The 15,297-nt window shown below is 35.5% G+C and overlaps 1 protein-coding gene across 3 annotated transcripts in view; it reads left to right on the top strand.

Moving 5' to 3' along the window:
- Positions 1–15,297, top strand: part of LOC150098787 (uncharacterized) — a 204,125-nt gene that overhangs the window by 72,500 nt on the left and 116,328 nt on the right. For all 3 annotated transcript variants that reach the window (XM_090404968.1, XM_090404967.1, XM_090404966.1), the window contains one exon: positions 9,411–9,507. In XM_090404968.1, the coding sequence (XP_090261094.1) occupies positions 9,470–9,507 (38 nt within the window). In that variant the 5' untranslated portion in view covers positions 9,411–9,469. The remainder of the gene's footprint in view (positions 1–9,410; positions 9,508–15,297) is intronic.

Genomic DNA, 15,297 nt, shown 5'->3' with positions numbered 1-15,297 from the left:
TAAAACTTCCGGTATCTATACCCTACTTACATAAAACAACTTCACTAACAATACCTTATCCACCAATGTAAGCATCACAGCAACAAATTTTTCTTTTCACAAAAATAATTCTGTTCACCCCAATGACTGGGCATTTGCATGCATTCATTACGAACTGCCAGTGGTACACCCTGTGTTTTATTGAACTCTCATTTGCACACATTCGCAAATGAGGCATGTGGTACAGTGCCCTCTATTGTTGAAAATGTGAACTAAATTTTCTCCCTGCCAAAAAAAATCCCCTCCCCCTCCTTGTGTTTCACTTTCGTGCAAACTGCACTCTAACATACCAATTTTTCTGATTTTTATGAATTATTGAAATATTTCGGGACTAATGGGACACCCTATATATATATATATATATATATATATATATATATAATCATCAAATTCCTGCTATATACCCTCAAAAGGTGTACAGAATATGATAGTACTACATGTAAAATTTACATCATTACTAACTTCCCATCAACAATTTTCCTCCAAATCAGTCTGTTAAATGTCAAGATTCCAATATTATCATGTCTTATATTTCTGTCTTCTAAGGCACTTTTTACTGTATCAATCCACCTATATCTTGGGTCTTCCTCGTCTTTATCCTGCCAACCTGGCAGTGAACACTTGCTTTGTTAATCTTTTCTCTCCCATTCTGCTTAAGTGACCATACCACCTGAGATTAGCTCTGCTAATGCATTCCTGGATACTGACGGTGTCAAATTCTTTCCTAATATCCTCGTTTTTAATATGATATTACCATTGATGCCATCTGTTCAATACCCCTAATCTTTCTCAGCACTCTCATATCTGCAGTCTTTGGTCAAGTGTTTTACTTCTAACCCAGCTCTCAGAATCCATAAGTTAAAATTGGTTTAAACACTGTCATGTATACAACTAATTTAGTGTTTTTGGCTAATTTCTCTCTTATTCCATATAAATTTATTCAGTTGACTTCCTACCATACCAGCTTTGTTGATTCTATTTCCATATTTAACTTGCCATCTTCACTAAAAGTCGTGCCTAAGTAGCTGAAATGTTTTATTTATTCTATAAGTTCTCCATTCACAATGCAGTTGATATTTTCATTGTCTTTGTCTTTTTAATGCAGACCTTCATATCATATTTATTACAACAGTTATTCAGTTTAGTCAGGGAATCTTGCAGACTTGTAGCGGATTTATTTAGAAGTATAACTCATCCGCATAAAGCAAAGAGCTGAGATGAACATCAGCAATTTTGATATCAGGTTTAATACCACTTTCCTTGATAATGTGATTCATATAGATAGTGAATAAGAGAGGGGATAATGTGCATCCTTGCCTGACACCAGATTTAACATTAAACCATCTTCCTGTACTTCAATTCTAACTGCTGACTTACAACTCAAATTAAGACCAAGTATTGCTTGATATAATGCCCCATTAACACCATATAACTGTAGCGTTTTAATAGCTTCTCTCTTGGCACCTTGTCATATGCCTTTTCCAGATCTAAAAAACTCAAATACAGATCTTTGTTATATTCCCATGATTTCTCAATTATCTGTCGTAAAGTGAAAATCTGATCCTGACAGCCTCTATTTGGTCTGAATCCAGCTTCTCTTCCACAATCCTTCTCAACTGTTTCTCAAGTATACTTGCATATATCTTACCAGGAACACTCAGTAATGAAATGCCTCTGTAATTCTCACATTCAGTTTTATTTACCCTTTTATATATGGGTACTATGAGAGCTCTATTCCAATCATCTGAAATTCGCCCCTCTGTCCAGGCTTTCTGAATTTTGCAGTGCAGCCACTGTACGACTTTTATAACTCCATACTTGAGCATTTCTGGGTTGAATATAATCTACTCCTGCTGCCTTTCCACATTTCAGGCTTTTTCTATTTCAAGTATGGATATATATTCCTGACTGCATGTCTGGACAATGTTTTTTACCACTGTGCTGTCATCACTGCTTGTTTCGTTTAGCAGTTTTTCAAAGTAATTACTCCATACTTCAAGGTTATCTTTTTCTCCCGTTTTCATTTCACCTTTATCATCGCTAACTCCTTTTACAGCACTCTTGCCTCCATTCCTAAGCTTCTTCAACAACCTCCAGAATATTTTGCCACCATCTTGATATTTATTTTCTATATTCTTGCCAAAGTCCTCCCAGGAATTTTGGTTAGCTAGTTTTACATACTGTTTAGCATTCTTGCATTTATCTCTGTATTCTCTAAGAGCAAAAGCTGAATTATTTGACAGGAACTTTTGATATGCTTTCTTCTTTTCCTTCACTGCCTCTTTAACTTCCTGTGTCCACCATGGAGTTCTGATTTTTCTATCCTTGCAGACAACCTCACCACATGCCTCTCTAGCTGAATTAATCATTGCTTTCTTCAATGCTTGCCACTAAATCTCCAAGGTTTGATTCCTGTTCTCCAACTCTTTCATTTTTTCTTCAATAATCTTTGTGTATTTTAGTCTACAGTTCACATCTGAGAGCTGCTCAACTTTTATTCGCTTTAAAACTTTCTTACATGTTATTCTTTTCAATATGAAATTCAATTTTATCCTTCTCAAGACTAAATGTTGATCACTTCCAATTTCAAATCCTCTGTACACTCTGGTGTCCTGCACCAGTGGGAAAACATCACTATCAACAATAACATAGTCAATGAGACTTTTCTTATTCCTTGCCTCTTCTCTCCATTATGAATTTGTGCACATTTTTAAGTTGGAACATGGTGTTAGTAATAACCAATCCATGTCCTCAGCAGAAATCCAACAGGTATTTGCCATTATTATTAGCTTTGGTCTTTTCTCCAAATTTTCCCAAAATATTTTTGTATGTCTGACAATCATTTCCTACTCTGCTATTTAGATCCCCAACAAAGACCAACTTTTCCTTTTTCATTGTGTCAGTTGCTTTCTCTAAAGCCTCAAAAAATTCCTCCATTTCTACCTTAGTCGAACCTTCTGTGGGACCATAGACACAAATAAGTCTAATTTCCATTTGATTCTGATATCTGCCCACATCACTCAACTTTAGACCGCCTGCCATTCAAGAAGATTAGCCTCATATTTAGTGTTGAATAACTATGGCTACTCCTTCTTTTCCTTGATTGTCATTTCCTGAATATAACAATTTGTATTTATTGCTCAAAAAGATCTCACCAGTTTTTGTTTCATTCACCCTTATTATGTCGATCTTGTACTTATCCAGTTCCTCAGCTAGCTCCATTTCTTTGCCATTCATGCTTTTTATGTTGATAGTACCGATCTTGAACTCTGGTAATGTTGAGTTTGCATAAGTTTTAGGATTTGTTCCAGTAGTTGACTTTTCGCAGTTTGCCTTGGTTCCCTAGCAAAAACAATGGGGGGGGGGGGGCTTGTTTAACCGGGCAATTCCCAAGCTGGCATGAAATTCTGTCATGTTGTGCCATCATTTGAAATTTTAGTTTAAGCCAATAAGAATACAACTTGGTCGGCTAAATCCTAAATTGCCACCCCATCCTCGTCTGTTCAGTATCCAGGTGGATACCTAACAGGGCGCACCACGAGAAGGTGAGGATTGAGCAGTAGGTCAGAAGCCCTGGTCGGTTCTTCCCATTCCTTTTGAAGGCTATATGGAGGTCTCCTCTCAGTTATATAGCTTTGATCCTTAAGCACCCCATATATATATATATATATATATATATATATATATGAATGATTCATGATTGCAATTTAATGGATTTGGAATTAAGTTACTCAGAGAAAGTGTTGCTCACTGAGAGTATGGAAGTGCATATTCTGGGAAACTTGAGCTGTGAGGAGGGGAATGTAGATGAGCATGTGTGCAGGCACTCTTCAGGTGAATGAATGAATGTGAGAAAAGGAATGAACAAAAAATGGTGACTTTGGTTTCACTGTCTATGGAATTTGAAGTGGATAGTTATAAGTTGTGGGTGGGAGATGTCGCAATTCATGTATGCTGACTAATAACAAAAGAAAGGAATCCAATCTAATTGGGAATGATCTTTTGCCTTTGGTTACTTGGCCAAAAATTATCAGAAATAATGAGTGCTGGTCGAAAATAGCCCAAGAAGTGCAGAATCTATCTTCCCAAGAAAAATGTTGAATAGGGTAGTCAATTCAGGAGGCCTACAGGAATGCTGCAATTTCTATATACTAATGCCAGAAGTTTCAGGAAAATGAGGGAAAAGTTTTTGGCATTGGTTAATGCAACCTTGCCAAACGTTATAGGCATTAATGAGACTTGGCTAACAGCAGATGGTGTAGTTACAGGAATAGAATGTGATGGATTTAACATTTTCAGGGTGGATAGAGTATCCAGGATTGGGCCAGATAGTACTGCTGAATATAGCAGTTGAATTACAGCAAACAATACTAGGAGTCAGTCATGGAAAAGGTAGTTCCTTCAAGTCAATCTGGTGTGATATTGAGGCCAATAGGACAAAATATAAAATTGGTTGCTTCAAGGGATGATGTGGAAAACACGCATCAACAGATTATAATGAATGTAAGTCAAATAAGGAAAGATCAAATGACATGAAGGAAATGGAATTTATACACTTACTGGGAGATAATTACTTGAAACAGAATGCGACAGAGGGGGGGGGGACTTGGGGTACAAGTGTGTTGAATCTTGTTATAGGATCAGAAGACCTATCCATGAAGGCAGCTTGAAGCAGTGCTATGGCATAAAGTTCAGCAAGGAGAAGGATGTTCACAATGCATAGAGGATAGTCAAGGAGTATTTGGAGAAAGCAATATCACATCGTATAGCCAAGGTCAGAGGGTAAATCAGGTAGGAGTTAGATATATGAGTAGTATCATTAAACATGAGTTAAAAACAAAGAAAAAGAAAATGTTGTGGAGGGTATATAAGGAGAGAGGTGACTAGCAAACTCATGAACAGTACAAAGCCAGACAAGAATAGTCACCAGTATAGTAAGGAAATCAGCTGACAGCTAAAAGAAAATCCCATAGAGATCTTTTTCTACATGTCAAGTAAAAGAAATAATGACTATGGAAGGATAACTTAAATGAATACTGATGGTAGGAAGCAAAAGAAATAATCACTTTGTGAGGCAGTATTATTCAGGTGTTGATATATGCAAAGACAGATGTGACATGAACTGATGTGAGAATAGGTAGACATAAACTGGTGGTGTTTTGGATATGATATCAATTCCCATGTTCTGAGAAGATGCAGAAGAATTGGCATTGTCTCTAATCAGGCTGTTAGTTTTGGTAATAAACTCCCAAGGGAAAATGAAAGGAGGGCAAAATACTTCTTCCATAAAGAAGGCAGCTCCTAAGACCGAAAGTTATATTGTTAGTATCTCAGAAGTAGTGGTAAATATTGGAAAAGGTGGTTAAGGGCAGAATTCAAGAATGGCATGGATATGAATATGATACTAAAAGAACAGCATGCTGACTTTGTGAAGGATTGGTTTTACTTGAGTATTTTTATTTTTTTATGCAACTCCCACCCTCAAAAGTTTGCAAATGTGTATGGGAAGTGCAGAGCTAGTAATTGTAACAAACTTGGGTAAAGGCTTGGAAATAATACACTATACAAGCTGCTAATAATACACTGCATTGGAAATAATACATTAATACAAGTATAAGGGACTAGAGAAGAATAGAGATCTGCAAGTTGTCCAACTGTGTCAGGCAGACAAGAGTATACAAAAGAACATGCAGGCAGCTTATTATTATGTCTATATACAAATGCTCTGAGTATCAGAAACAAAGGGGTTAGAATTTGTTGCCTTGGTCAATATGTTGTGACCTCAGATTGTAGGCATTAGTGAGACCTGGCTATCAGAATCAGACATACTAACTGGTATTGAGTGTAAAGATTACAGTATTTTTAGATAAGATAGGCTGATACACTGATATTGGATAACTTGAAATGACTTGAATCCAGTTATCCAGTTAGTGTTGAGAACTATGATTGTAGTACTAATAACAGTATTCATGTGGCAGTGAATTTGAAGCTATCTGGTGTGAAGTGAAATCTAACAAGATCAATTACATAGTTGGGGTGTAGTTACAGACCTGATGGATCAGTTGCTAGTGATTAAGAAATGCATCACCAAATAGGGCACAAAAAGAGTAATCATAATGGGAGACTTTAATTATCCAAATATTGATTGGGTAGCAGTAAAATCTCAAGAAGAATAAAACTGAATTTATTGAGCTGTTCTGAGACAACTTCCTCAAGCAGCATGTGACAGAAGGAACTTGAAGTCAAAGAGTGTTAGATTTGATTATAGTGTCAGATGGTGTTTTAGTTAAAGACTTCACTATTCTGCCTCTGGTTGGTGACAGTGATCATACATTACTCACTTGAGAAGTGACCAAGTTTATGAATGTTCCATTCAGAAAAGGTTACATGCTGAACTACAAAGCAGGAAATTATGACCAACTGATGAGTATACTGAGTTCAACAGAATGATATCGAGTGCATGGGAAGTATTTAAAATATGCTTAAATGATGCAACATCAGAATATGTCGCAAGAGTTCGAAGAATAAATAGAATAAAATTAATGTATAATCAAGCAAGAGATTCTTAAGAAACAGATGACATGAAAGGAATGATGTCTGTTACGAAAATTATAAGCAGCAGGCCAGAAACGTTGTTGTACGGAAAGCTAAATCTGAGTATGGAAAGAAAGTGACTCTGCAAGCTAGAGACAACCATGCGAATTCTATTGAAATGCTGCAAGTAAAAGAAAGACTGAATATGAAAGAATAACTCTTCTGAATGCAGATGGTGTTAGGGTGACAGAGGTAGATGAGGTTGTTCAACTAATGAGTGCCCATTTTGCTGAAAGCCATTAACCTGGTGCATGCAACATTGAGTTCACTGCTACCTCTTTTGAAGAGACTCAGGTGTATGAAGAGGAGGTATTAGAGCTGTTGCACAAACTGAATAAGAATTCAGCAATAGTGACTGATGAGATATCAGCTTAGGTGCTAAAAGAATTTTCAGCTAAACTAGCCATTCCTCTGACCAGGCTATATAATTCGAGTCTCAGAACAGGAAAGATTCTGCAGGAATGGAAAGAAAGTATGGTAATCCCATTGCACAAGGGTGGTGCAAAGACCAATGTATCCAATTGTTGACCAATCAGTATCTCAGGAGTGGTGGTGAAGATTTTGAAAAAATTGGTTAGGGCTCGCATTCAGAACTGAGTTGACAGTGAATCTCTACTTTGCAATGAACAGCATGGGTTTACTAAGGGAAGGTCATATTTTAGCAACTTGCTCACATTCCATAATAATAATGCAATCCATTGAACAGACACCATGATACATTTTTGATTTTGCCAATTTTTGACAATACAGCATGGAATACTGTTGCATTGACTGGAGAATATGGGTTTGGATTATAAAATATTAGCATGGTTAAGAGGATCGCTGAAGGATAGATATCAAAAAGTGGTAAAAGTGAGTCTGCAAGATTTAAGGTAACTAATGGTGTACCACAAGGATCAATCCTTGGTCCACTGTTATTCAATCTGTACATTAATAATATTGGGGAGGATTTGTTGTGGGATTCCCCCCCAATTTTCGTCATCTGTCCCTTAGGACCAGCTGAGCCTTAGATGAGGAATTGGGAAGGATTTGACAGGTGACAAAGAGACTATTTGCTGATGATGCAAGGAGAGGTAGGATAATCAGGAATGCTGCTGATATGCAGTACTTGCATTATGATTTGAAGAGGCTAAAATTATAAGCATGGAAAAATGGATGTTAGTTCAATATCAGTAAAGTCATGCACTTTGGCATGATTAAATATTGAATGTCATATTATTTGATCAGGCTAGGGTTTTTTGGAGTGTTAGTAAATAGGAAGTTGAAGTTCAGGACCATGTAGTAAAGATTGCAAGATTGCATATACTCAAAAGATAATTGTAATGCTGAAAGGAACTTTAACATGTAAAGTTGAGGATGTCATTTTGCATTGATAAGACCTCACTTGGACTATTGTGCACAGGTCTGGTCTCCTGATTTCCATTGCAAATCTGATACAGTGGAAAAGAATGCAAAACAGAGTGTTAAAAATGATATTAGGATGGTGGAATACTGATTATGAAGACAGATTGAGAATTTATAGACTGCAGACACTAGCAAACAGGAGAAAGCGTAGTGATATGATTGAGAATTACAAACTTCTGAAAGTGTCATACAGGATTTCAGTTGATGGAATTTTTCATTTTATGGAGGGTGGGAAAAGGACAAGAGGACATTCTGGGAAGCTGAGAATGAATGCTGCTAAGAAGCAAGTGAGAGCTAGATTTTTCTCTCATAGAGTGGTGCATGATTGGAATGGATTGCCATTGAATGTTGAGTGTGCAAGCAGTGTTCAATAAATTCAAGAATAAGTATGATAGTTGGTGCATGTAGTATGTTTTCTCTTTTGATGAGTCCCTGACTTTCTGGAGATTTCTCTTAATAATAATAATAGTGTGGATGGACTAAGGATGTTTTTTTTTTTTTAACATAATCTGTAAACCGTACTTTCAAGACCAATTATGAAGGATTTTCAAGTCATTTCAGCAGTCAAATAAACAGGGCAGTGGTCTTGCACACATCTCCTATCCAAAGACACTTGCTCTGATTTCACCTGCTCTCTGACTCACATGTCAGAGAGCAGGAGACCACTTGGCCAACCAGACTAGTAGCAAGAGAAAGGAAAATAATTTTGTAAATGAATTGACCTTTAAGTGCATAATAAAGTGACATATGAATTGGAAGCAAATAGCTACACCATGATGCCAAAGGATTTTGCAAAGGCATTTGAGAGGATACCACACTGAAGTTACATAAATTGGAACAAATGCCAGCCTGCTTGGCCAAGCGGTTAGTTTGTCCACTCATCCAACAGGCTGCAGGTTCTAATCCCACTACAGGCATGGATGTTTGCTAATGTCTTTGGGTTCTTAATGAATTTCATTGACTTTGACTGTTGTAAGACCATCATCTTATTAGATGCCTAAAGCGGCTTTGAGAGTTTTACAATCTTTAGTGGGTGAAATTCGTGTGGTGTGTGTGTGTGTGTGTGTGTGTGTGTGTGTGTGTGTGTGTGTGTGTGTGTGTGTGTGTGTGTGTGTGTGTGTGTGTGATTTTTAGAAAATTTTTTTCACTTGGTTTTATATATGTATATATAAGATCGGTATTACAGATCTTTCTGTTAATATTTCCTTGATGTTTTAAAGTTCCTGAAAAAAATTTTTACATTTAGTTTGTGTATGAAAAATAATAATTATATGTTTTATTATTTATCATTGTTGTATCGTACTGATAGAAAGTTACTTCTGTTAAACAAAATAAAAATACATAAAATCATAATATGTTATTACTACTTTCAGGGCTTTAGTTCTTGTAGTTACAGAACTATAGGAGATGGTGACTGATAAATGTTATCATAATGTCCTCTTCCATTACTACTGCTGACAAGAATTCATGGTAAAAAGAAATTCTTATTTTGTCAATGTTTGTAATGCAAATTTCAGGTACTGAAATTATAAAAGATTCATATGTTTTGTTTATTTATTTATTTTGCATCCACTGGAAATTACCATAATTCAGAAGCTAAATTACACAAATCATAAAATAAACTACAGTTTGCAATATGTAAAATATATATGCAACAGTAATAGGTTAAGACTTATAAGAAAGAACATGAGTATTCAAGTTGAGATATCATTCAGCACAGGTGTGCCCTGAGCTAAATTTCTGGTTGTGCAAGGGTGATTTAGTTCTTGGCATATCAAAAGACGTTCTATGGTTTCTTTTTCATCATATTTGCATATGTAAAAGTAATCATAATTTATAATTCTGAATATTTTTATAATTGTTTATGTTAGTGTATTATTAGTTTTGCTTTTGTAACATATATGATTGGCACTTGCGATGTGCTTGTTATTGATATTATTATTGTTAAAATGAAATGTGAAGTATTTAAGATTTGATGTACTTACTATATTCTGATAGTTGTAATAATTTCAGTCTTCTTTATTGTAATTCAAAATTGTTAAGTGTTGAGATATTTGTTGTGTTCTGTAAAGATATTCTCTTTTTCGCTAACAAAGACAGTGTGTCAGCCATTACTGCATAACTTCTCACTTGTCATTTCCATGAAGTGTGCATGTTCACTGAGGAGATTGATGGATGATTGACAGCTGACAGGGAGCATTCGCACTGGGGTAATGGGAAAAACAAGTAGAGAGAAAATGGAAATTTGAGAGAACGGCAACCAGAAAAGTTTTTAAGAAAAGCTGCCAGTCGGGAGAATATTAATATGAGATTCCGAAAAGGAATCGTAGCACTCTGAATCTGAATCAACAAGTGTTTAGTAAATAAAATAAGATATTTGAATTGACGTTCTAATTCAGTGTTTGAGGAAACACTGAATGAAAGGTTAAGTCTTCTTAAGGATGCCAGATTTATTTTATTATTCTGTTGGAAAAACCATCAGCATTAGTAACATTTGAAATTGTAAAGTGGCTTAACATGAACAGCTCTACTTAGATATGTTGTTTATGAATTAGTAGAAGAGCCTGTCTTTCTCTGGTACAAAAATTAGTAATTTGTGCATCCAATTGAACTGCAAGTGGCAAGAATCTTTATACTTAGTTGAGACAGGAGGAGTAATATCGTATGCTACATAAGGGAGATTAAAAAAAAAGCGTCTCATGGAAAAGAAGACAAAAAATTTATGTTTTTGGAAAAGGCCTAACGAAGAAACTGACTGAACATTTTGTTGTTGTGAAAACAAGATGTTTAGTCTGATGGACATGATTAAGTATATGTTAAACAATCCAATAATAGAATGAGTCAGAGAATGAATGATTTTATTGTTTAGGATAAGAAAATCTCTAAAGTGTAGACTTATTTTGAAGACCTTGGATCCACTTAATTTTATAGTTATTTATATAATTTTATTTAAAATGTATATTATGTTTTAGTGTTTCATTAAATGTACAGTATATATATTTAAAAAAAAACTCTTTACAGGGATGAAAAATGATAATTAAAAAAAAAAAATAATAAACACATAGATCTTATATTTCATACAATCCCATTTTATTGAGGTTGTGTTTGGATTTTCTCATCTTGGCGTATGTGTATGAACTGGCTCTTCCACTCGACATCACGGCCTTGGGGAGGGGGGGGGGGCAGTTGCTTTTTTTTTATTTTGCTAATCTTGCTAAACATTATTCAGTGTACAGTAGCTTTGCATATGTATTTCAGAATAGTCTGTAAAGAACCAAATTTGTTACTCTGTTATATCTGTATGCATATAACAGAATGATTGTCCTGCAGATTTTTAAGGTTGCGTAGTGGTCAGCTTTCATAGTGAAGAATTTATGGAGACAAAAATACACACGTTGGAGTAATTACTTTGCCTTTAATTAAGAAAATAAGACTCAACATTTTGACCTCTGTATCAAGGTCATCATCTTGATACATAACTTGTGTCCTGTGCATATGCACAGGACACAAGTTACATGACACTACACAAAAGTAAGATAAATCTAGATGCTTTGTTAATCGTTTACTGTAGCCTGACCTCTTTTTCACCAGAAGTCAGGCTCTGTTAACAAAATGGATAAATATTGGTTTGTTAAATTCTGTTGCTTTTTTTTTTTTTTTTCTGTTATTTGCTTTATAACCAATATAGCATCAGTATATCATCAGTGGCAGTTTTGCATTGTGGGATACTAAGGCATTTGATGTGATGTCATTGGCCTCAGTATGCAAGTAGCCCTGTCGTGAAGGTGCTTCGCTCATATGCATTGTTTGCTTGCACTTGGATTGAGGATTTAAGCCAAGAATATGGTTTCTTGGCATATTTAATTTATACTTTGACCAAGTGAAAAATTTTCAACAAATAAAATTAGGCTGGTTCTTTAATTCCACTTACTAGCCACACTTTTTAATATATATAAAAAAATTCCACTCATTTCAACTCTTTAATCCAGAATTTAGTTTTAAACAATAATGATATGGTGAGCTTTGATGTTGCCTCTTTATTCACAAATATTCCCTCTTCTGACTCTCTAAATTTACTGAATAATGCTTTCCCCCCTCCTCCAACATTATTGAATTTTTTAATTTTGATGTCCATAGTGGTTACTTCTCCCCAAAGGGCAACTTATATAAATAGATTAAAAGTACTTCCATGGACTCTCCCTCTCTGGCCCATTTCTATACATTTTGAAAAACATACTCTTGATACTGCCAGTCCCAAACCTTTTATTTTGGTTAACTTATATTGACGATGTGTTCTTATTTGGTAATATGGCTCAGACACATTACTCTTTCCTTTTCCACATCAACAATCAACATGCCAGAATCCAGTTCACTATTGAAAAAGAATTAACAGCTCGCCTTTTTTTAGAATCTATTAATATCTGCCCAATTTTAGTACCCTTCCTTTCTCAGTTTACAAAAAACCTATCCACACAGGTAGATACATACATGAACTTTCCCACCAACAATATGGGGTTATCAAAACACTTGTCAACAGAGCCTCCAACCTCTGTTCCACCCAAGCTTCCCTTACGGTGGAACTTGCCTTTATTCACCAAACCTTCCTCTCCAATGATCACAATGCCAAAACAATTTACAAATTATCTGTCCCTTCCACCTCCTCGCATCCCTCTCAACATAAAGACTACAGTAATGCAATTACCATTCCTTATATTCAGAGGATTTCAGAAAAAAATAGCCAGAAGTCTAAAGAAATATAATTCTGCACTGCATTCAAACCTCATTTGAAATTGGCTTTCCTTTTCCACTCTTTTAATGATTCACTTCATCTCTCTATTCCAGGTGTTTACACGGTTCCTGGTTCTTGCAACTTATCATATTATGGTCAGACTGGGAGATCTGCTCAAATCTGCTTAGAAGAATATAAAAAATACATCTGCTGCTAAACTATGGTCATAAACTATAAATTGCCTTTGGTTACCTTGCACAGAATCATATGGAAGAAAAAAACCATGCTCCATTGCAGTAAATACAAACTTGAAAGACCCTTTTTAGAATCTGCAGCCGACTTAAAAAACTAGCCTAATCTTAGTAAATATAGTTGTATTAAACTTACCAAAATTTAGGAAACTTTAATTCTTGGGCCTCCCACCCAACATCTGAGGCTGGCCGGCAGCACTCATAAGAGGATTTTTATCATGGAACTTTGGTCTTGATTTTTCTAATCTCATTTCTTCCACTTGTTGTTTCTTGTGTGTTCTTACAATTTTGGGGTTGTATTCCTGAAGATGTTTCTGTGGCTGGGACAAAATATTGAAGCAATTGGACCTGTTGTTTAGTTGTTTCTCTTTGTGTTGTAAATTGTTCCATTAAAGTGTAACATGAATGTAAACCAGCACCTAAGCCTACATACTTATGTATGAGAATTCTTTTTAGAACTTATCATCATCATCATCAAATTCCTGCAATGTACCATCAAGGTGTGTATACAGGATATGATAGTACTACATAAAAAAATTACATCATTACTAACTTCCTATCTATAATTTTCCTCCAAATCAATCTGATACTTGTCAAGACACCAACATTATCAGATCTTATATTTCTATCGTCTAAGGCACTTTGTACCGTAGCTCTGCTAACGCATTCCTGGATGTTGACAATGTCAAGTTCTTTCCTAATATCCTCGTTTTTAATATGATATTGCTATTGATGCCATCTGTTCACGCCTATAATCTTCCTCAGGACTATCATATCTGCGGTCTCTAGTCTTTGGTCAAGTGTTTTACTTCTGACCCAGCTCTCAGATCCATAAGTTAAAACTGGTTTGAACACTGTGTTGTATACAACTAATTTAGTGTTCCGACTAATTTCTCTCTTATTCCATATGAATTTATTCAATTGACTCCCCACCATACCAACTTTGCTGATTCTGTTGTCTATTTGTATATTTAATTTACCGTCTTCACTAAAAATCGTGCCTAAGTAGCTGAAATGTTTTGCTTGTTCCACAGGTTCTCCATTCACAGCACAGTTGACATTTTCAATGATTCTGCCTATTTTCATTGTCTTTGTCTTTTTATTGCTGACCTTCATACCATATCTATTACAACAGTTATTCAATTTAGTCAGAGAATCTTGCAGACTTGTAACGGATTTATTTAGAAGTATTACATTATCTGGATAAAGCAAAGAGCTGACATTAACATCTCCAATTTTGATATCATGTTTAATACCACTTTTCTTCATAATGCAATCCGTATAGATAATGAATAACAGAGCGGATAATGTACATTCTTGTCTCACATCAGATTTAACATTAAACCATCTTCCTGTACTTCCTTCAATTCTAACTGCTGATTTACAACTCAAATAAGGTCTAAGTATTGCTTGATATAATTGCCCCATTGACACCATATAACTGTAGTGTATTGAATCGCTTCTCTCTTGGCACCTTGTCATATGCCTTTTCCAAATCGACAAAACTTAAATACATATCTTTGTTATATTTCCATGCTTTCTCGACTATTTGTCGTAAAGTAAAAATCTGATCCTGACAGCCTCTATTTGGCCTGAATCCAGCTTGTTCTTCACTCAGCTTTTCTTCCACAATTCTTCTCAATTGTTTCTCAAGTATACTTGCATAGATCTTGCCAGGAACACTCACTAGGAAAATATCTCTGTAATTCTCATATTCAGTTTTATTTCCCTTTTTATTAATGGGTACTATTAGAGCTCTACTCCAATCATCGGGAATTCGTCCCTCTGTCCAGGCTTTCTGAACTATGTAGTGCAGCCACTGTAAGACTTTTATACCACCATACTTCAGCATTTCTGATCGAATATCATGTACTCCTGCTGCCTTTCCACATTTCAAGCCTTTGATGGCTTTTTCTACTTCAAGTATGGATATGTCTTCCTGACTGCTTGCCTGGTCAGTGTTTTTTACCACTGTGCTGTCATCACTGCTTGTTTCATTTAGCAAATTTTCAAAGTAATTACTCCATACTTCAAGGATATCTTTTTCTCCCGTTTTCATTTCACCTTTATCATTGCTAACTCCTTTTACAGCACTCTTTCCTTCATTCCTAAGCTTCTTCAACAACCTCCAGAATATTTTGCCACCATCTTGATATTTATTTTCTATATTCTTGCCAAAGTCCTCCCAGGAATTTTGTTTAGCTAGTTTTACATACTGTTTAGCATTATTGCATTTATCTCTGTATTCTCTAAGAGCAAAAGCTGAATTATTTGACAGGA

The sequence above is a fragment of the Typopeltis vanoorti genome, chromosome 15 (genome assembly GCF_054136105.1).
Source record: "Typopeltis vanoorti isolate ZY-2024b chromosome 15, IOZ_Tvanoo_1.0, whole genome shotgun sequence".
NCBI classification, from domain to species: domain Eukaryota; kingdom Metazoa; phylum Arthropoda; class Arachnida; order Uropygi; family Thelyphonidae; genus Typopeltis; species Typopeltis vanoorti.
The sequence above is the reverse complement of the archived record's forward strand: the minus strand, read 5'-3'. Positions and strand labels throughout refer to the sequence as shown.